General features: G+C 56.0%; 2 protein-coding genes and 1 pseudogene across 2 annotated transcripts; 2 read left to right on the top strand and 1 right to left on the bottom strand.

The window, feature by feature from the left end:
- Positions 1-5,122: 5,122 nt before the first annotated feature.
- Positions 5,123-5,186, top strand: LOC113409658 (annotated as a pseudogene).
- Positions 5,187-5,525: 339 nt separating this feature from the next.
- Positions 5,526-8,559, top strand: LOC113409604 (D(4) dopamine receptor-like). Its single transcript, XM_026663726.1, has 2 exons — positions 5,526-6,423; positions 7,893-8,559. The coding sequence occupies exons 1-2, from the start codon at positions 5,526-5,528 to the stop codon at positions 8,201-8,203; spliced, it is 1,209 nt and encodes a 402-aa protein (XP_026519511.1). The 3' UTR covers positions 8,204-8,559.
- Positions 8,560-13,607: 5,048 nt separating this feature from the next.
- LOC113409613 (sulfotransferase family cytosolic 2B member 1-like) lies at positions 13,608-18,657 on the bottom strand. Its single transcript, XM_026663741.2, has 6 exons — positions 18,482-18,657; positions 16,906-17,114; positions 16,069-16,195; positions 15,264-15,358; positions 14,470-14,650; positions 13,608-13,854 (listed from the first exon to the last, which is right to left on the bottom strand). The coding sequence occupies exons 1-6, from the start codon at positions 18,618-18,620 to the stop codon at positions 13,739-13,741; spliced, it is 867 nt and encodes a 288-aa protein (XP_026519526.1). The 5' UTR covers positions 18,621-18,657; the 3' UTR covers positions 13,608-13,738.
- Between the last annotated feature and the right edge of the window lie 2,135 nt (positions 18,658-20,792).

Below are 20,792 nucleotides of genomic sequence, written 5' to 3' on the forward strand. Positions count from 1 at the left end.
GATTCAGCATCAGAAACAGAGATATTTACAAACTAGAACTAGAGAGCCTATTTTCTAGGTGCTAACTTGACTCATTATAGACAACTTAACCTTTGGCTGCTGCCGTGTAAACCAAAAGGCGAGCAAATTAGATAGCAGGATAAAAGGGACCCGCTGTGCCGATGAATGTTCAAAAACCAGACAAATCATCCAGCTAGACTTTAAAAGAAACATTTCTCCCATTAGATCAGAGGCCCAGTTCAGACAGACCCAGAAAACTTCAAGCACACATCACACAGGGGACTCTAGCTCTACAGAACAAGGACAGATGGCTTTTTTTTCATCCTAAGGCAAGTGGAAATCCACACTTGCTATGGAGATTTTTGGAGCTGGTCTGAAAGAAATTTTTGGGGCACTTCAACAGGGTATTGGGAGCAGCAGGGACTCCCTCAGGGACACGGCCCACATCCTTTCTGGTATAACCACCATCAACAAACCAGGCAGAGCGAGTGAGCACTCATCACTGATGCAGAATGGTCTAGACAAGGGCTGAGGACCGGCCTCATTACCCTGAATTCCTTTGCTAGAGAGACCATGAGAAACTTTTACATCAAATCAGAACAGAGAGGGTCCTCCAGGGGGGTTTCTTCTTGTTATTGAGCGGAGAAGTGAGCCCTCCTGGAAGCTGGTGGTGGGGACAGGAGGAGCTTTTTCTACAGGCCACGTACATTCCTATTTCAGTACCCACCTGTTGAACTGTACTGGGTCCTGAGCACCTCTCTCCCCCACTGCAATTGCACCTCCGAAGTGCCAGCCCCGTGAACCGAGAAATTTTCTCAGTTCAGACTTGCCTAGAGCCATTTTTTCCATTGGAGGTGTTTGAAGGAACTTAAACAATAGGACTGTCTTTGCAGAGACATAGCTAAGGAAGTGGATGTGGAATTGGAAGCTGATGATATCCGAACAGCAAGGCTCTCAGGCTGTGTTCAATTGTGCTTCAGTAGGAAAGACTCTGATTCAAAGACATCTCTTATGTTATAGGGAACGAGCTTTAGAGAGACTTTAATGAAAGCACCTTTTCAAAATAATGAGTCTAATCTCTCTGCCTAGAGAAGCTAGAGAGAAAAGCAAACAGCCAGGGAATTGTAGCCTATCATAATCAGTGCATGGATCACACTCCACAAATCCCTGATAAATTGGGGCTGTCAGACATGTTCCTTTTAATAGGCAATTCCTGCCCCCACACTACTTACTCAGTTAGTATTGCACAAGGAATGACAATGCTCACCAAGAATACATGCTTCTCAAACACAGTTGTACAGACTGTCTGGTTCCAAAGCTCCACTGTCCCAGGTTCTCCTGCACCCCAAACAAAGGAGCCGAGATAATAAGACTGCATGGGACATGTTTGGCCACATATTCGGCACCATCTCTAGCTGGTTCATGTCAACGGCAGCTTCTCAGACTCATTTCTAGAGAGCTTTCCATTTCTTCTGTTCTTGTTTACTCCACTGATACCCTCACCCATCCATAAAAGAGCTCTCCATAGGTCCTAGTGGGACCCTGCTGGCTGGTAATTCACAGGACAACCCAAATGCTCCTTCCAGTAGCAGGATTGAAGAGGGACACACCATGCAGCCCCCTGCTCAGCTGCTTTTGGAACACCTCAGATGGAAAGGTTGACAATGCCCCAAACCCACACTGCTGCTAACAGGGAATACCCCCTCTGCTCCATCGTATCAGCCATCCTTTCCCATGATGGGCAACCTCCAGGCAAAGAAATCAACCGGGCCATGATGTCTGGATTTGGTAATGGGGGGGAGGGGACACTCCCTAGGATGAACTAAACATTTAAGGCTTTAATATAATACATTGCCCTTCTCTAGCACCTGTAATATGGGAATCTGAAAGAGCTTCACAGACACTGGCTGAGCTCCACAACTTCTCAGTGGGGTGGTTTACTCTCCCTTTGCAGCTGGGGAATCAGAAGCGAGAGAGATTACGTGACCTACCCCTCATCACGCAGGAAGTCTGCATCAATGCAGGAAACCAAATCCAAATCTCTTGACAGCAGGTTTCCTGCCTTACCCACAAGACCTTCCTTCCTCCTATACATGTCCTTACACCTGTCCCTGTGCCCGCGTGCCTTGTCACTCCAGCTATCCTCTGGCCAGGACGGTTCATATTCAGAACTTCCGACCACTCAGCAACCCTGTTTGGCTAACCAGGCTCAATGTTTGCCTCCTGCGGCATGCCCTTCTGCAGCACTACCAGCCTGGCAGTCATTTGTAGGAACCCTACCCTTGGTCTCAATATCACTTAATGCATCTTCAATTCTGCAGCCAGAACATTGGGAATGAAACCCGCCCAGCGTTGCGCTCTCTTGGCTGCATCTGGTCCAGTTTAATTTCCACTGAATCCTAACTGCAAATTCACACGGAGGTGATAATTGACAGACTCCTTGTGCCAACATAACCAACCAATTTCAGCATCCAAACATTAACCACGCAGGGACTCTTTCCAAGCTTTGTTTGTTACAAAACATGACTGGCATTTTATGGGCACTGGCACATCTGTCTGGAAAATCAGAGCACATCGAGTCAGGCAAAGGGTTAGAAAACAAACAGATATAGGAGCAAGCCCACAACACACTTCGGCTTGACTTAAAACAGCAGTTCTCTTCCACCCAGTGCCAAGGATCCTCAAGGCAAAAATCCATGCCCTCTCTCAGTGCAGTCACCCAGGTTGTGTCACATATCCAGGGGATACAGCCCAAGTGGCAGTGCTTCCTGTGAGCAGTTTGAAGGGGAGAGAAGGTAAAATCTTTGTAGGGGAGTTAGAGTACCTTTCCCCGGGAAAACTCGTTTGAAAACTGTCAGACAACCAGGGGAATGTGTGTAAAATTCTGGGCTGCAGTGCCATCCATATATCATCTAGGTTCTCACGTTCCCCTTTGCATTGTAGTGTCTTCATACGGGATCAGAGGGTTGATTTGCACTAGAGTGCCTAGAGGCCCCAGTCAAGACCAGAACTCTGCTGTTCTGGGCACAGCACATAGCAAGAGAGAGTTCCTGGCTCAAAGAGCTTACAAACTAATTAGACAAAGGGTGGGAAGGGAAACAGGGTAAGTTATTTGCCCAAGATCATACAAAATAGGTCTGCTGCAGCCATTGAAATAGAACCCAGGCCTCCTGACTCCCCATCCAAAGTCCTAGCCACTAGACTGTGCTGCCTCTCAGCTCTACATCTTCTTTCATGGATGCAGACAATGCATTTTCTCTGCTTCCTAGTCTCTTACCAGGACAGGGACTTGTATGACAGGAAACTGTCTCCAATCTTTCTCTCTCTCTAATACCTGGGACCAATACAACTACAACATTGCACACAACAAATGGTCTGAAATTCAACCCGAAAAGGCAGAGGTGACAGGGGAAAGCAGTACGTGAATCTGAGAGGGTGCAATCTGCCCTCTCTCGAGCAAGAGTGCCTCTTTTTAACAGTGGGATGTATAGTCTCCTGGTTCTTTTGGACTCCCAACAGCCTATGGAAGCTGAGGTAGTGGTGATGGACACTAGCATTTTGCACTGGGCTAGGAGGTTATGATTTTTCTTCTTTAATACAGACCCCACCACAATGATCCATGCCTTTGTCTCTGCTATGTGAGACTGCTCCAAAGTGCTCTGCACTGGGGGTTACTGAAGCTTCAGCTGGTGCAGAACACGTAACATATTTGCTTGCTGTTAGTCATATGCACATAATCATCCTGGGCTGGTAGGGAGAACTGACTTCCTATCCGCTTCAAGATACAATTCAGAGCATTGATTCTGTTCCAGATCCTGGCTATAAGACAACAGCTTTCTATGAACCATGCCTGTAACTGAGATCAACTGAAGGACTTCTTGCTGATACAGACCCAGTAATATTGTCTGATGGGACCTTTAGTCTCTAAACTCTGTACCCTAAAAGACAAGGGTGGTTATAATCTGTTCCGTTTTAGATAAGAGACATAGCCCTTGGGCTTCGGGCACATTGCCAGCATAGCTCTTGGTTGAGCAGACTGGTCAAACCAACGAACATGAACAGGGTTTTTCTGCATAGACATCCATCGCCACAGGGGATACGTTGGGGCATGATGATGATGAACCAGCTCAGTGAGTACTGGGCCTTACTAGAGCAGGGTGAAGGAAGCCCATGGATGTGCTCTCTTCAGAGCAATTGGAGCTGCCTTCAATGCTCCAGTCAAGAGAGGTGGCAAATCTTCAGTGGGAGCTTTTCTCCAATAAATTCTTTCCTTCGGCTGCTATTGATACTGAACAGTTTTTGCCTCAAATACCAAAGGGAAGGATCTTGTGCAGAGATAAGAAGCAGTTACTCCACTCTCACAATTGCTTCCTAGCTAAATCAACTTGGATAAAGACCCAAAAGAGAGCAAACTGCAGAAATTCTTGATTTCATCCCTATTGTTATCCCACATGTGAGAAATCAGCACTCCATTTCCTGCTGCCTCTTCTGTTCCTGAGTATCTTCACTTGTAAGAAAGCAACACTGCCTTCAGTTTAATTCACCCGCCATCTTGGTAGCAGCTGGGCAAATTCCTGGAAACTCCGATTGCTCTATCAGATAGTCTAACTGAAGAAAAGCATCAAGAATGCAAATAGCTTGATGGGCATCACACTTTCATTTCATCAGCTCAAAGTTAGAGTACATGACCAGCGAGGAAGCATGGGGGTCAGGCTTTGGGTTCTCTTCCCAGCTCCGCCACTTAAATGTGTGACCCGCGGAAGATGACACGGAAAGGAATTTTCAAAAGTGCCTGTATGGCTTAGTCCTGCTGACTTTCAATGGGACTTGTGCTGATAAACTATGTCGGCATTTTTGACAATCCCATTCTTAATCTATATGTGCCTCAGTTTCCCCATCTGTACAAAACCGGATGATGCTGAGAAATCCCCAGAAAGGCAAACTGTTTACACTTAACAGTCAACACAAGTTTCAGCGATGTGTTTTATTTATGGCTAATGGCACAATAGGGAGTGACTGTGTCATAGACAGGCATGACTCCAAGGACACATACTCAGTGTTGAACAGGGCTGGCTGAATTCCTCGCTTAGGAAGGAGCTGTGGTCAAGTGAAAAATTCTCGAAGTATCATAACCAATGAAGTTATTCTGAGGTGTGATTATTGCTAGTTGAAAACTTTAATCTAAAGATGTGCATGTATGTACTAAGCTCCCTTCCTTGTGGGGTTCCCCTTTAAATCTTCCAGTCAAAGCTGACAGCTGGAGACGATGTTTGGGGGCTGGGCCGCCGGGGCAATAGACGAAGCCTGTCCAAAGTTGCAGGTGACTTACGCTTTGCTCCGAGGACGCCCTGTGGCCCCTCTCTGACACCCCTGGGATACTGGTGGGTCCCATTTCTACCCACGCTCCGCTCCAGACGGCGCCCACCTTTCCCTGGGAGCCCAGTTCCCCCGCCCCCCACCCGGGCAGCTATATAACGCCTGGCCCCGGGCGCTAGGCCCCCGGGCGGGGAGGGAGCATGCTCAGGATGGGAACCCGCTTCCCGCTCCTCCTCCTGCTGCTGCTCGCCAGCGTCCCCGCCTCCCGCTCGCGGGGCTGCAGCGGGGCGCCCCGGCCGGCGGGCGAGGCGCGGCCTGGGGGTGCCCCGGAAGCGGGGCCCGGGGACCCCCGGAGCGGCAGCCGGCGGCTGAAGATCGGCCTGATCTGCGCGCTGGGGGCGCTGGTGATGGTGAGCAACGGGGCGGTGCTGGCGGTGCTCGCCTCGGCCGTGGCGGGCTGGCGCCGCAGCAGCCGCCTCACGCTGCTCTCGCTGGCGGCCGCCGACGCGGCGCTGGCGCTGCTGGTGGTGCCGCTCAACCTGTACGGCAGCCTGGCGCGCGGGGCCCCGCCCGAGCCCTACTGCCGCGCCGCGGCCTTCCTCAACGCCAGCGTCTTCGGCGCCGCGCTCTACTCGCTGGCCGGCGTCTCGCTCGAGCGCTACGTCGCCGTCTTCTTCCCGCTCCGCCACGCGCGCCTGCTGGGCCGGCGCCGCCTCGCGCTGCTGCTGGCGGCCGCCTGGCTGGGCCCCGCCCTGCTGCTGCTGCCCGTCGCCCTGCCCGGCCGCGCCGCCGTCCTGCGCGTGCGCTTCTCGGCCGCCGCGCTGCTCTGCGAGCCGGACTACGGCTCCAACGCCGCCTACGCCGGCCTGCTGGCCGCCGCCATCTTCTGTCCCGCCGCGGCCACCGTCACCTTCGCCAACCTGCGCCTCTGGCAGGCGGCGCGCGCCCAGCGCCGGCGCGGCGACGGGGCGGGGCCGCCCGGCCAAGGGGCGGGGCTGAGGCGGCTCCGCCTGCTGCAGCTGGACGCCGCCTCCCGGGTCCTAGTGCCCGTCGTCGTCGCCTTCTACGTGTGCTGGGCGCCCTGCATGGCCACCATCCTGTACAACGGTGAGAGTCGGCGGGGGAATATGGGAAAGGGGGGAGCAGTAGGGTGGGGCAGGGGGATGGGATGGGGAAGAGGGTGGTGGGGAGGGGGGAGGGGTAGTGGGGAAGGAGGAGGAAGGAAGGAAGAGGCAGTAGAGGGGCAGGGGGATGGGGCAGTAGGATGGGGAAGAGGGCGGTGGGGATGGAGGAGGGGGGAGGGGGCAGTGGGGAAGGGGGAGGAAGGAAGGAAGAGGCAGTAGAGGGGCAGGGGGATGGGAGGGGGGCTGGGGCTGGGGGAGGGAGGCAGTGGAGTGGGGCAGGGGGATGGGGCAGTGGGGTGGGGGTGGGGGAGGGAGCCAGTGGGGTGGGGCTGGGGGATGGGGGAAAGTGGAGTGGGGCAGGGAGCAAGGGGATGGGATGGGGTAGGGGACAGTAGGGAGGGGAAGGGAGATGGTGGGTGTGGGATGAGCTGGGTGGGAGAGACATGGGGTATAGGTAATGGAAACGGGATGAGCTGCGGTGGGTACCACACTCTTACAAGCCTATGCCCAGGGTTGGTGCTGGGCTCCCTTGGCGAGCAGGGAATGGGACCCTTACACAATGAGGATGGAAGAGGTTAAGTGGAGCTCTCTCGGGTGTGTGGGGGTGTGCGTGTGTTTGTGTCACGCCCAGGTTGGCGCAAACAAAAACTGCCCATGCTTTTAGGATCTCTGAGCTTTTTAAGCCAACCTCCTCATGTCTTTGGGGATCTGACTTGTGTGTGTAACCTGTGGGGCTGGCAATACTAGGATCAGCCCCTGCTGGGGAGGGGCACCTATTATTAGGTGCACTTGCCCTGTCCTGGGGGAGGGATAGCTCAGTGGTTTGAGCATTGGCCGGCTCAACCCAGGGTTGTGAGTTCAATCCTTGAGGGGCCGCTTAGGGATCTGGGGCAAAATCAGTACTTGGTCCTGCTAGTGAAGGCAGGGGGCTGGACTCGATGACCTTTCGGGGTCCCTTCTAGTTCTATGAGATAGGTATAGCGCCATTTAAAAAAGAAAAAAAGACCCAAAACCAAGGGGTGGTTGGGAGCCCCGCTTGAAGTGGCCTGGCTTTGAGTGCTTGCATGGGAGAGGCGAGGGGTGGGGAATCCTTTGCATTGCTTTTGGGGATGGGGATGCTGCAGCAAAAGGGGGCCAGTAAATACCTAGATCTTGCCCCCTAATACGAGGGCCAGGGATTCCTTCTCTTGACCGTTCCCCCTTCCTGTAGTCACTTGGTGCAGCAATTGGGAGACTTGGTTTCCCTTCACCTCTGCCCATGTTACAGGTGAGTCGTGGGCTCAGCTGGGGCAAGTGAGGGTCTAGAATGGGAGCATCACACTAGTGATCCTGGGTTGGTGTGGTGCTGAGGCTGCCCGCAATGGGTGGGGAAGGACCACAGGGTCTCACCCTTGGGCATGAAGAGCCCTGTGTAATGTGGGGAATGCTCACCTGGTGCTCTCCTCCTTGCAGCAATCACGAAGGACCGAGTTCACGAGTGGCTGGAGTTTGTGGCCCTGTGGCTGCCTAGCGGCAGTGGCTTCCTCAACTGCTTTGTCTACTTCTGGACCAACAGGAACTTCAGGCACAAGTTCCAGAAGATCGGGCACAAGCTCTGGGGGCCCTGCAGCCGAGCCAAGTGGGAGCAGGACGTGCACAGGATGGTCACCATCAGTGCAGCGGTGGAGAGGAGCAGCAGCCAGCCTGCTCTCCCCCTGGACCGCTCCTGCAGTGGGTCGTCCACCAGCACCTTACTGCCCAGAGAAGCACAAACTAGCCTATAAGCTACTTGGACACTTTCTGTCAGCTGCAGTGTCTACAAAAGGCCGTTGCTGTGCTGGGTTCTATACAGCGCGTCAGGCTCTTTGTGGTCTGCAAGACGTGCGACCGCCTGGCTTTGTCAAGAGCCTGGACGCTGCTGCCTCCTGCGGGGGCTGGGGCTGCTCTGGCTGTGGGGAAGGAAATTGTCAAACCTCACCAGAGGAGGCCAAGCGTCTTTCCGTGAGCTTCACCGAATGGTGTCAGTGGAGAAATATACAAAGAGTGTTTGGGTTAAGGAGCCCTTCCTGGGAAGGGGTTTTGTGTGGGAAACTGGTCACAGCATGGACGTGAGCTTCTGCTATGAAAGAAACAGGACATTCACTCGGAGCGAAGTGCCTTGAACCATCCCAGCTAGGGGCAGAGAAGGTATAAAGTCCCTGCTGCCCGACAGCCCCACTCTTGGATACTGTAGATCACAGGCAACTCCCCCTCTGATCAGTGCAGTGTGACAAGGTCTCCCTCTAAGCCAAAGGGGACGTGGTTCTCTCCCCGGCAAGCCAGGTCACTCCAGAGTACCTGATGGGTTGGCAGTAATGGCTAGTGCCAGGTGTGCAGGAGAAGGCTGGGTGAAGTTTAAGGGCTGAGGGGAAGGTGTGAGATCCTGACTGCAAAGGGGACTGTCAAGCAGGCATTACGGTTCATGCCCCATGGCGATTACACCTGCCACATGATCACTTCTGAAACCTGCCCAAGGGCCTGCTGCTCTGGCTGCAGACTTCATACTTCCACTCACCAGGTTCGGATTCTGCCTCCTGCTCTGTTTGCCATCCCAGCTGGGTGATCCTCCTTCCCCTCCCCTCTCACTTCACGGGGACCCTGGACATAGAAGGACACAAACTCACTTGGGGGGGAAATACTTTTATATAATTTAAAAGAGAAAACTGGAGCTTCTGGCGCGACAGTCTGTCTGGTTTTAACACCTTTTTACCTCTGCCATCCAGATGTGGGGGGGGGGGGGGGTTAGAGTAGGTTTTAGTTAAACTGGATAAATTCTCATTGTCCGTGTGTTTGATCAATCTGGACAAAGGACTCCAGGTCACAGGGGTGGAACTTTAGGGAGCCCCTTGCTGACAGCATTGATTTTGGGTGCTCTCCTAAACTGTGTCCTGTGCAAAGGAAGAAGCAGCAGGCTGATGGGTAGCCTCACTCCTCCACTGTATGGCTGGGGGTTTTGCTAGGCTGAATGTCCCATCCTAATTGAAGTATCCCCTCCTGAAGCTCCCTCTCTTGCACTTTGCTGGCCCACTTCCCAGAAACAGGTGAGGAAATTGACGTTTTGTAATTAGTTAACCAGACTTTTAGTGACTTGGGCTGGTAATGGAGAAAGGTCAGGAGCTGGAGCTCTTCCTCCATTCTCCTCCCACACTTCTAGCCAGACCAGAGGATTAAATGAACAAACCCAGAAAGATGAAGTGAGCAAAACGAACATGTAGCAATCTGGGAAGTGCGGCTGCGGTTAAGGCCCTGGGCAGTTTCTTTGCTCTTTTGCAAGGTGAATTCTTCCAGCCCCTGAAACCTCCCCATCCAGGGAACGGCTGGCTTTTTTTCCCCATTGTCAAAAAATATTAAGTCTTAAAGTGAATGTGTGATGTCACAAGGAAAGCAGTAGTGTAGTAATGCTGTGTTAGAGCAAAACGGCCTCTGCTCTCCACTGTGACTTCAATTAGAGAATTTTTCTCTTAATGTTGGATTGTAAATAGCCATTTTATCTGTTCTCCCTCCCCAGTGTTCCTGCTGCTTGTTCAGGGCAGGTTCTGACATTCTTCTCCCCCCACCCCCAGTGATTTATACATCAGGGACCAGTGGAAACTGCATCAAATTGAAATAGTATTTGTAACTGACTTGATCAAGTGTATATTGTAGTGGATTTGGAAAAAGCTGTGCTGTGGAGTCTCTTCTGTCCTGTATGCACCAAACCCTCTTTGAATGCACACTGTATTTTTTATTACTGTCTAAGGTATATTTTTATCTCTTGGGTTTGGAGCTGTATGTAGGTAGATTCCCATCCCCCCCTTTAAATGTTATATTTCTGGGAAAAAATTATTTATTTAATTAAAAGGACTGTAAATATAAAATAAAGATTTAGTTATTTAACTTCAGGCTGAATGTGTTTCCTTGGCTGGCTGCGGACTGCAAAAGCAGCAAATCTGACAAGCCAAAGAGGTCTGGAAAAGGGGAGGTGTGTTCTGGCAAGCACCAGTTTTTGGCAGGGGTTGTGGAGTATTCAGGACTCTGATGAAGTAGGCCTGGGGAGAAAAGCACCAGAGGCGCTTGCAGTGTAATGTAAAGGACAATAGCACTGCCGGATCTAGAGTACACTTGGCTGGAATTACAATAAATGAAAAGTTATTTGGAGGGGGGGAAGCCTCCATGGTCTAGAATAGGATGGAGACCGTTCTGCTCCTGCTTTCAAGCTTGCATGAGCAAATATGGGTATTTTCCCACACAAATTAGGTGCACAAAATGCATGTGCAGTTGGGTACCTATCTTGCTCTTAAAAAAATCTGGTCCCTAAAACATCCTTGACACTTTGAATTCCTGGGCAGGTAAAACAGCCCTGACACTCATGGAACTGAGTGAGTTCCAGACTCTCTGGGAAGAGAACTGAAGTTCTAGTAACGTCAACCTGGCCACCCTGTGCACGTGCCTCGAGGCCTCATTCTTATTTTTAAATGACCAGCTGTCTTCACAGAGAAGGCAAGGCAGCAGCCGAGTTCTGTGCAGCTTCATGTGACATTTTATGTAGAGCATTTAATCCTCTAGTTTGCATAGCCATCAACTTCAGCTTCCTGTACCTCGGGGCTCTAGGGCTGATAGGGCAGCTTGGCTGCACTGAGGCCTCTGTTACTCCTGAGGGCATTCTGCGCTTAAAAAAATAGTGTGCACAGAATTTTTTTAAATTCTGCAAAATGTATTTGTCAAATCAATAAGTGGCAGAGGGGAGCACAGGCCACTGGCTGCACAGAGGTGGGAGATCACTGTGCAGCTCCCCCACCATGGGACACGGATTGAGGGATGAGGCTGCACCCAACCCTGACACAGCACAAGGACATGGCCTGCCCCAGAAACACCCCAGGGCCCTGCCCCTCCATGCCAGGTGCGCCAGGTGTGGACAGGCAGGCTCAGCAAGGCAGGATCTGTGTGGGTGGGTGGGGGGATCCAGGTGTAGGTTGAGAGGGTTCTGTGTGGGGCAATCTGGACTGGGCAGGTGGCTCAGTGGGGAATCTGGATGCACAGGGGCTTGGGGGGGGGGCACCCTCTGGTGCAATGGGTCTCTGCAGGGGGTCCAGGTGAAGGTGGTTTGGGCTCAGTGGTGGGGATCTGGGTGTGGGGGGAGATAGAGCTCATCAGGGGGGTCTTGGTGTGTGGGGATCAATGGGGGTGGGGTGTCCAGATGCTGGAGGAGTGGGGCTCAGTGAGGTGGGGCTCCAGGTGCAGCTGGTTGGGGCTAGGTAGGGTGGGGATCCAGGTGTGGGTGGCTTGTTGGGGTGGTGCAGGGGGAGTGGGGCTTGTCGGGAGGGGTGAGGCTCGGCGAGGGGGTCCGGATGCACAGGGGTTGTGCGGACGGGGAGCAGCTCCCTTTACAGTGATCCCTCCTCCTGCAGCTGAGGAGCGATGGGTGCAGGAACCTGGGGAGGGGGAAAGGGGTTTGCAGAGCTTCCTACAGCCGGGGGTGGGTCTGACCTGGCCCTGGATGCCATGCAGGGGTTAGCCCTGCTTTTAGCAGGGGTTTGGAGTAGATGACCTCCTGAGGTCTCTTCCAACCCTAATCTTCTATGAAAAGGAAGTCCTATCCTCCCCAACCCAGCCGGGACTAGCAGGGTAGGAGCGACCAGCCATGTCTTCCCCAGTCCCGCCCCCTCCCCCACAGTGATTTATCTCTCTCCTGGCTGCTCTGGGCACCCGAAGCATACTGCTGGGGAGGGTCTCATGACCGCTCTTGTGGCTTCCCTTTGCTTCCCTGTCAAAATTATTTTTCTGCGGGGAAGCAAAGAAATCTGTGGGGAACATAAATTCTGCACATGCTCAGTGGCACAGAATTTCCCCCAGGAGTTCTGTTTGTCAAAGGCGCAGCCATAGAGCAAACTCCCTTCACCCTGATCTCAGGGGAATAGGGGAAAGCAGCTTCCTTTAGGGCAAAGGGGGGCAGTTCAGCTGCCATGGGGTGCCTTGCCTAGGTCTTCCAGAGGTGGGTCTGGCATTGCTTCACATTTCCCCAAGCCTCCCTGCCTTGTTTCTTTCAGTGGGAGGCCATGGCCCCTTGCCCTGGATATGGGTTTGTGTTTCAATGCTGTACCAAGCACACCTGTGTGTGCTGGGCAGTGCCTACTGGCCCATGTGAATGCGGTGTCATGTCTCTCCCAACCAAGACCCAGTGGGAGACGCTGGCATACCTGTTTGGGCAGTTTGATGGTTCTCCAAAGAATTCACAAGACGCTTTCCATAAACAAAACCATTCAATAATTACACCTAACACTCCAATACAAAAGCCAGCCCCGGCTCTGATGGGGCGAGTGACACCCCTTGCCTCCTGCGTGTGCTCAGCACTGTCACCATAATATACAACTGTGTCAGTTAGACAAATCTTAAACCTAGGGTGACCAGACAGCAAGTGTGAAAAATTGGGATGGGGTGGGGGGTAATAGGAGCCTATATAAGAAAAAGACCCAAAAATCAGGATTGTCCCTATAAAATTGGGACCTCTGGTCACCCTACTTAAACCCGCTGGCTAGGCAGGGCCTGCAGGCTGCCTGCTTGAGCCAATGGGCCTGCCAGCCTGAGGGGAAATCGGCTGCCTTCCTATATATAAATACAGCTTATCTTAAACGCTCTGGTGAGAGTCCGTCTGAAGCTTATCTTGGCTTGACGACAAGAGAACCTTGTGATGATTCATAGGAATTGCACCCTGGCCACCAAAGCTGGGTCCCTCCCCATCCCCTGGGGCCCGTGCTTCCTTTTTTGGTCACGGTGGGTGTTTTGCAAAGTCTGAGGAGGGAGGGAGTGACTCGGCCGAATCAACGTCCCCCATCAGGGCCTCCAGCAAGGCTGCTGCCCTGGCTCCCCTCTAGGGGAGTGGCACAGCCTAGGTTGGGGCAGAGGTGGGCAGCCCAGTGGGCGCTCACTTTTGAGAAGGGCTGGGGAATGGTGCTTGTAGCTGTGTGCGGGGTAACATTCAGCGGGGCGGGGGCTTGTGATCCTGGTTGTGGCCAATGCATCCCCCCCATGATATTCCATCCAATCTTCTGTGTGCCTTCTCCCACACACACACACACACGCTCCCGGTACCTCCAGGAGAGGCCAGAGGCCTTGGTCACCTCCCTAGGGCTGTGACTGGCACAGCCTTCTCCACTGTCCGGGACTGGCGGGGGGGGTGGGGGGGTGCAGCACATGTTGCCCAACAAAGTACGTAGCTTAGAGTTTTGTTCCCTGCATCCCAACCATGGACAAAGCCCCTGCCCTGCCTGCTTAGCCACATCCCTTGCCAGCTCAGCCCCCCATCAGTCCAGGAGCCAGCAGAAGCGCATACTGGAGTCCTGCATCTCCTTCTGGTAGATCTTGTGGAAGAGCATGTTCTGCAGCGGGGTGAAGTGGTCTCTCCAGTCTCCAACTGTCCCTAAAACGGAGGAGAAGATGCAGAGTGAAGCTGGGTGCTGGCCCAGAGCCAGGCGTGCCAGCCTTTCCCTATCAGGACCCAGATACCATGGTGATGGGCACAAAAAGCCTATCGAGAGGACACGCAGCTGTGGGATTCACTCTGCTCCTCAGAGCCCACTGGGGATCAGCTCGGAGTGCAGAACACCTGCCCCTGGGAGCACGGCATCCTGTCCCTCCCCACCCCAGCCGGAACGCTGCCGGGCTGCTGCAGGGCAGCCCTTTGACGGTTTGCTAGCAGTCCGCAGTGGGAGGCGTTACCAGGAGTTCCTTCAGCCAAGCCTAGGTTACATCAGCCCCTACCCTTTGCCGTGACAGCAAGGGTTGTGGGCACACAAGCGAGCAGGGCTTGCCTGGCTCCTTCTGACTCAGCCCATCTGCCCGCGGGGGCGGCTCACGCCCATCCTTGGCTCCCATCCAGGGGCACCCACAGGGCAGCGAGCTGGTTCCATCCTGCCGCAGGGGTTGGAGGCTCAAACAGTCAGCAGAGGGGCGGAGGCAGAGAGGGCAGGGGATGAGCCAAGGCCCTTTACTGCCGTCACTGCCCCGGGGGGAGGCGGAGGGGCTGGGACCGTACCTTTCCTCATGAACCTGCCCTGGCTGTGGTCCATGATCTCGCAGGGGACGAGCGTGTAGTTCACCATCGCATTCTCGCGCATGGAGGAGAAGCTGCAGTGCTGCTGGATTTCTCTGATCTCCTCCGGCTGCAGTGGGCAGCCCAGCCAATCAGCGAGCTGCTCGACCGAGCGCCCCAGCTCCTGCAAAGCCGCAGCGACCAGCACCGTTAGTGAGGGGCACCCCCAGGACAGGTCGGGTGAGCAGCCAGTGACTGGGGGGGGCTGGACCCCTGCTCTGGGGGCTCCGGCTCAGCCAGGAGGTGTCGTGTGAGTAGGTCCAGGTCACAGGTGGGGGAGGTTCATGTGCCGTTGGCTTTGCCCCACAAGTGCCCCATCTGCCCGGTGCTGTGCTGGGCACCAGCCCGTCGCCGGGGGATGGGGCAGCACCCCTGACCAGCCTGGGATTCCTGTCAATTGCTGTTAGTCTTTAAGGTGCCACCAGACTCCTTGTTGTTTTTGTCAATTGCTGCCACCCAGACAGCTGGGATGCCACAGGCGGTGTCAGGGCGAAGCAGAGGCTGCTGGGCCTTGTGGGGCCTGCAGCAGATGTGGAGCCACGTGGGAGTTGGCGGCTGTCGCTGTCCCACATGCCAAGGCCACCCGTGGCCTCCCGGAGCCCAGACAGAGCTCAGCTCCCAAAGTGCACACCGAGGGAGCGGCTCCTTCAGCCGGGCCATTCGGCTGCCACCCAGCAGACGCCAGTGGCTGTGCCCCAGCATGCCCGTGGCAGCTGGGAGCCCTCGGGCTAACTCACCTTGTGCACGTCCTCGTAGGTGATGTAGAAGAGCTCCAGCTCGGCCTGCTGGCTGAGCCAGCCCTTGACGTGGTCGAACCAGGAGCCGTATTGCACTGCGGGGAGGAGAGAGGGTCGGGATCGAGAGGCGACTCTGGCCATGGTGCAAACGGCCCTGGGAAAGCTCCTGCTCATGCACCCCAGAGCCAGCATTGGGCCCCGTGGGGCCCTCCTCCAACCCCGCGCTGAGAGTACCCTTGGTTCTGCCGGCAGAGCCCTGGCAGGCTGGATCTGTCCCTCACCCCCTCTGGCTCAGCTGCGCCATAGCCCCTCCCCAGAGCACTTGCTGGGGTGCTGCTAGGCTCAGGCAAAGCCCCAGGAGTGTGCCCAACAGGACCGTGGAGGGCGGGGGCAGCCACACCCCTGGCTGAGTGTAGGGGACAGCACTAAAAGCAAGCCTGCCTTTGGGCAGCAGAAAGCTGGCTGCCATGGGCTCTCCACTGCCTGTGACTGGGTGCAGCTAATTCCCAGGCTCCTGCGGATTGCCTGAGCCTCTGAGCTGACCCCCTAGTCGCCCTTTGTGAGGTCTGGGCAGGGCCTAGCGCAGGGACTACAGAGCCAGGCCTCCTAAGCTCTGAGCCCAGCCACCCCCCTCCCTCCCTCCCCATTAGAGCTTGGGTGAGTCACGCCCTTCCCCTGACTCGGTTTCTCCAGCTGTAAATGGGGGAGGTGGCACTGGCGAGAGGCGGCAAAGCCTAGGGCGTTTGCAAAGTGCCCGGAGCTCTCTAGGGATGGTGATGGAGAAGGGCAGGGGATGCCCACTCACCTGTGCCATCCAGGAAGCGGATGAGGAAGTCCTCAAAGGAGCCAGGGTCTGGCAGGAACTTGGCCATCTTGTGGAAGTGATAGAAGGAAACCGCGACGTCCTTGGGGTTCCGGGCCATGTAGATCACCTGGGATCAGGAGCAGACAAAGGACATCCGGCGTCAGACAGACACGCAGACAGGAGGAGCAGTGGCCACGTGCCCTGCCCTGCCCCTAGCGGGGTGGTTCCTCCCAGCTGCTCTGAGCCGTCAGGATTCACCCCCCTTTCCATGCCCCATTCCCAAGACACCAGCTCCGGGATTGTGTCCTGAACAAGGGGGTGGGGCCCAACAGCGAAGCCTTTGGAGCAGGGAGGCTCCTTACACCACCCCAGGGGCTCAGCATGCAGCCCCCCCCCCCGGTCCACCACCCCATGGGCCCTATGCATGGCAGTAGGGTGATTCCTCACTTGTAAATTACCTGAGTGCACAGAAAGCCCCAGGGCAAGCCCGCTGGCTTGGGGGAAGCCCCTTTCAGCCACAGGCTCACTCAGCCAGGGCAGACCAACCTAGTCTAGTGCAATCCCCTTGGGGCTCAGACCGAACTGAGGGAAACACAGCCATGGGGGGTCCAGGCAAGCTCTGCCAGCCATTCGAGTCGTCTCCGTCTAGCCCCACTGCTGGGCAGGCGCTGGGCACATGGGCAGAGCACTCGGCCACGTCCTCGCCCCACGCTGGAGATACAAGCCACAATAGAGCTGCCCCCAGCAGAGCAGGGTGTGGAGTTTGTATACCGAACGCTCGCTCTCTGCCTGCCTGGCCCTTCCCTACCCAGCCCGTGTCAGGACCCGGACACTCACTTTGGCCTTGGATTTCCTCAGCGCGGGGGCCAGGACCTGGCAGGGGAGGTGTGTGGTGATGAGGCGGGGCCCGCTGGTCTCTTGCAGCAGGTCCTTGAAGTGCGTGTGTTCCAGCCAGGGGGCTCTGGCCCAGTTCGGGATGGTCTTGGCTGGCTCAAGGTCCCCCTTGCTGTGGATCAGGGTCAGGATCTCCTGCATCCAGGTGGTGCCTAGAGAAGAAAGGCAGAGGTCTGTCCGTGAGCTTCCCCAGGGCTCCTCCCCTGCCCCAGAGACAGAGCAGGAGTGATAACCTCTGCCAGTGGGCCTGCCTGGAGCCCGCCCGCCCCTCAGCACCGACATTCCCAGCATATTCCGCTTAGCAGCCCCCAGCCCCTGTGGCATTCCCCCTCCAGAGCAGGGGAGGACAAGGAGGGGCTGCGTGCTCCAAGAGCCGCCTACATAACAGAGAATTCCAAAGAAGTGGCACGATCCAAGGGTCAGACACAGGCTGTCATAACACAGCTGGGTTTATTGACATCTGTTGGCCGCTGGCCCAGAGCCTTGAGTGTTTAGTCAGCAGGGGTGGGCTGGCGTCAGCTTAGCGCTGGTGAGGTCCAACTAGTGCATTCCTGAGCAGCATTCCTACCAAGTGAGTTGATCCAGGCCAGGCCTGGGCTGAGGAATGCCCAAGCCAAGCGAGGGGCACGTGGTCCTGGGCTAACACAGCCAGTTACCGGCCAGCTGGAGCCTCCTGGCCCTCACAGCCTGGGAATTCAGGTGAATGTGGGGTCCCCACAGCCAGCCCCCTCCCCAGGCGTCTCAGTGCTCTGAGCAGAGTGTGACCTTGGCTGGAGCGGGACAGCGACTGCCGAGCGGGCTCTGCGCCAGGGGCATGTCTGCACTTGGCTTCGACACAGGAGTCATTGCAACAGTCTGGAGACCACCCCACCGCCAGTGCTTGCTGGGAGCCCCCCTGCACAGAGCTGGGGGGCCCCAGTCTTAGACACTCTCCTCCTGCCAGGCACAATCCAGCACGCTGCAATGGGCCCCCGGGGCACCCCTGCCCCCCACGGGGCTGGACACAGCTGGCATTGGGGGCTGTTAGGGCGGGAATGCAGTTGAGCTGGGGCTGGGGGGAGGGGAATTTTGCCAGCCCTGCTGCTCACATGCAGGAGTCGGCAGCGCAGCCAGGGGCAGGGGTCCTGTTACCTGGGCGCTCCCTGACAGCTCCTGGCTCTACCAGACGCTGATAAACCTGTGGGGAGCAGCGCCTGCAGCCCGGCCAGCTCTTTCCCAGCCAGCGGCGTCGGGCTGGGGGCCAGAGGGAACATGCAGCCGCAGACAGAGCCCTCTTCCCGGAGGCTCTGGCAGGCAGCTTCTGCCACGTTCACAAGCGGTGCCGGGGGCCGGAGCGGTGGCCCATCCGCCAGCCGCGCTGCCCCGGGCGACAGTTCAATGCGAAGGACCGGGTGAGACCCGGAGGGCGATCCAGTCCCTGCGCTGCCCGCCTGGGGGGCAAGTGCCGCCCAGCCAGCCGCCTGCTGGGCCGGGGAGCAGGGGGTCCTGCCCTGCCCGTCTGCGGGGCGCCGGCTCTTACCAGACTTGGGGTAGGTGACGATGACCACATCCGTGTCTCGGAACTGGAAGCTGCTGGCGAAGCGCAGGGACTCCTGCGTGTGCAGGTGGCCAGGCAAGGCGAGGCCGGCGAAGGTCTCCGTCACCTCCATCCTGGCCATGGTGATCGCGGGCGGAGGCGCCTGAGCGCTCCCAGGCGCCAGCCGCTTAAATAGCTGGAGAAAGAGGAACCCTCCCTCCCTGGCTCCCCGCCTCTTACCGGTGGGGGGGGGCTGGGCAGTGTCTCGGGCTCTTCTGCTTTGACTCGGGGCTTGTCTCAGAGGGGAAAGTAAGCGGGTCCGGTCCGGTCCGGTCCGCTGTGCCGGACTGGACCGGCTTCCCCCGCGACGATTTAAAGGGCCCAGGGCTCCAGCCGCTGCGGGGAGACCCAGGCCCTTTAAATTCCCGCCCGAGCCCGGCTGCCGGAGCCCTCCCGTCCCCTTAATAACCCCGCTGGGCGAGAGGCAGGAGCTGTGTCGCTGGGAGATGCTCTCCCGCCGACAGCACTGTCCGCACCAGCGCTCAGGTCAGTGTAACTACGTCGCCCGGGGGTGGATTACCTCGGAGCCACATCGTTACACCAAAGGAATTCTGCAGTGTAGACCAGGGCTCGGGGTGTGAATACTGACCTCAGGGCAGACTGCTGGACCCTAAATTGCCTGTGAGTTCTATACGTCCATTTCACCAACCAATTCTCCAGTGTAAACCCCTCAGGCACTAGAACAGCCTTAACAAGGAGTCAGACAGTCCCCTTGGGTGCGTCGCACTGTCTTGCCACCCAGGTGAGCCTGCCTTTGTGACAGATGGGCCTTTACACCAAGAATCAGCAATATTCAGGTCAAGGCGAGTCACTTACCCCCCCTCCATTGCAGGTCAGATCTCACACCAAAGACAGCACTTGTGGCCAGTCCTATAAAAATCCCTCTCAAGATTTATTATGTAGGACAAGGAAACAAGACAGGTATTTACAAGGCTAAAGCAGCTAATCATATATACACAAATGAGTTCCAGTCTTAAATTTCAAAAGGTAATAGAAGCTTTTATGATCAGCAAGCTCTCTATGTCCTCTGGGGCTAACCCTGGCCAACCACTGGGCAGCTTTTCTTACGCTCGGGGATCCTTGCCTCTCACAGTCCAAGCAGCATAAAGACACAGATCCTTCTTCCTATCCCTTCTCACCCTCTGCTTGGAGTTGCAAACTCAGTTGTTGGGAGGAATTCACTTGCAAGACGGCTTCATGGGGGGCGTGGGGGAAGAGCAATCAGCAAAGTCTTTTGTCCTCTTTGATGTTCCACAATAGTTCGTCTGGTGTCCCCGGCGAGGACATCACACCGTCTGCTGGAGGTCAGCACTTTACACTAATGTCTCTCTCCTGGCTGGTGAGTTACACACGGAGACTTATAGTACAAACACTTCAATATTACCGCACCATATGGGACATGGCTATTATACGTGAGATTACTGTAGGCAGCAAGGTACCAGCATCCAATAAAATCTAAGCACTAAGCACATAGTTATAAATCTAAGACCTATTTTAACAATACTGACACGCCGGTGAGCCAGACTGAGCCCAGCTGTGTTTGTCAGCGTTCAAGAGAGCCATGGGGACCTTGGCAGAAGCAGGCGCCTGGTCAGCCAGCATCACAGAGCAGCTCACACTACACTGGCAGATTAAATGTCCCATAGACCAGTCACCCCATCAGGATCTGGGCCCCCTTGTGCTGGGGCTGCCCCCTGCCCAGCCCCCTGTAACCGGCTGATTCCTCACAGGCACCATGGCAGAGCTGGGCTGGAGGGAGTGACGGGGGCTCTCCAGGCAGGGGGCTAAGGGAGGCAGGATGACCTGTTGTGGGAGAGCAGGCAGTGCTGGTCGGGTAGTGGGAACCTTGGAGGGAAGCTGAGCCCAGAGCAGCTCGGGGGCTCAGTCTGCGCAGGCTGGGAGCCCCAGGTTCCAGCAGGCAATGCTGGGGGAATGCCCTGGGGATGTGCAGGGTCCACCCTGACTGCCCCCAGATGGCTGTACCCTTCCTGTGCCCCCCCGGCCTGGTTCTTGCATTGGCTTCCAGGCCACGCATTCCCCTATGAGGCCCCAATCTCAGCCCCCTACATCTCTGCTTCCCTTCCCCTGCTCCACGTGTTCCCTTTGCCCACTCAGCATGGCACCCCTACACCTGAAACAGTCGCCTGGCCTGTCCCATCCCCGGCACCCCCCAGACCAGCCCTACAGCCAAATCCTCCTGCATTCCTCCCCAATAGCCCCCACCCCTCCCTGGATTGGTGCCAGAGCCCACTCC

This window comes from Terrapene carolina, unplaced genomic scaffold (genome assembly GCF_002925995.2).
Source record: "Terrapene carolina triunguis isolate 2854851 unplaced genomic scaffold, T_m_triunguis-2.0 Scaffold33911, whole genome shotgun sequence".
In the NCBI taxonomy this organism is placed as follows: Eukaryota; Metazoa; Chordata; order Testudines; family Emydidae; genus Terrapene; species Terrapene triunguis.

Coding starts and splice junctions, on each gene's coding strand:
- LOC113409613 (XM_026663741.2), bottom strand. CDS start 18,620: ATGGCCAGGATGGAGGTGACGGAGACCTTCGCCGGCCTCGCCTTGCCT. Junction 15,359..16,068: donor CCGCTTCCTGGATGGCACAG/GTGAGTGGGCAT, acceptor TCCTCCCCGCAG/TGCAATACGGCTCCTGGTTC. Junction 13,855..14,469: donor GGGCAGGTTCATGAGGAAAG/GTACGGTCCCAG, acceptor CCTCCGTTTTAG/GGACAGTTGGAGACTGGAGA.
- LOC113409604 (XM_026663726.1), top strand. CDS start 5,526: ATGGGAACCCGCTTCCCGCTCCTCCTCCTGCTGCTGCTCGCCAGCGTC. Junction 6,424..7,892: donor GGCCACCATCCTGTACAACG/GTGAGAGTCGGC, acceptor TCCTCCTTGCAG/CAATCACGAAGGACCGAGTT.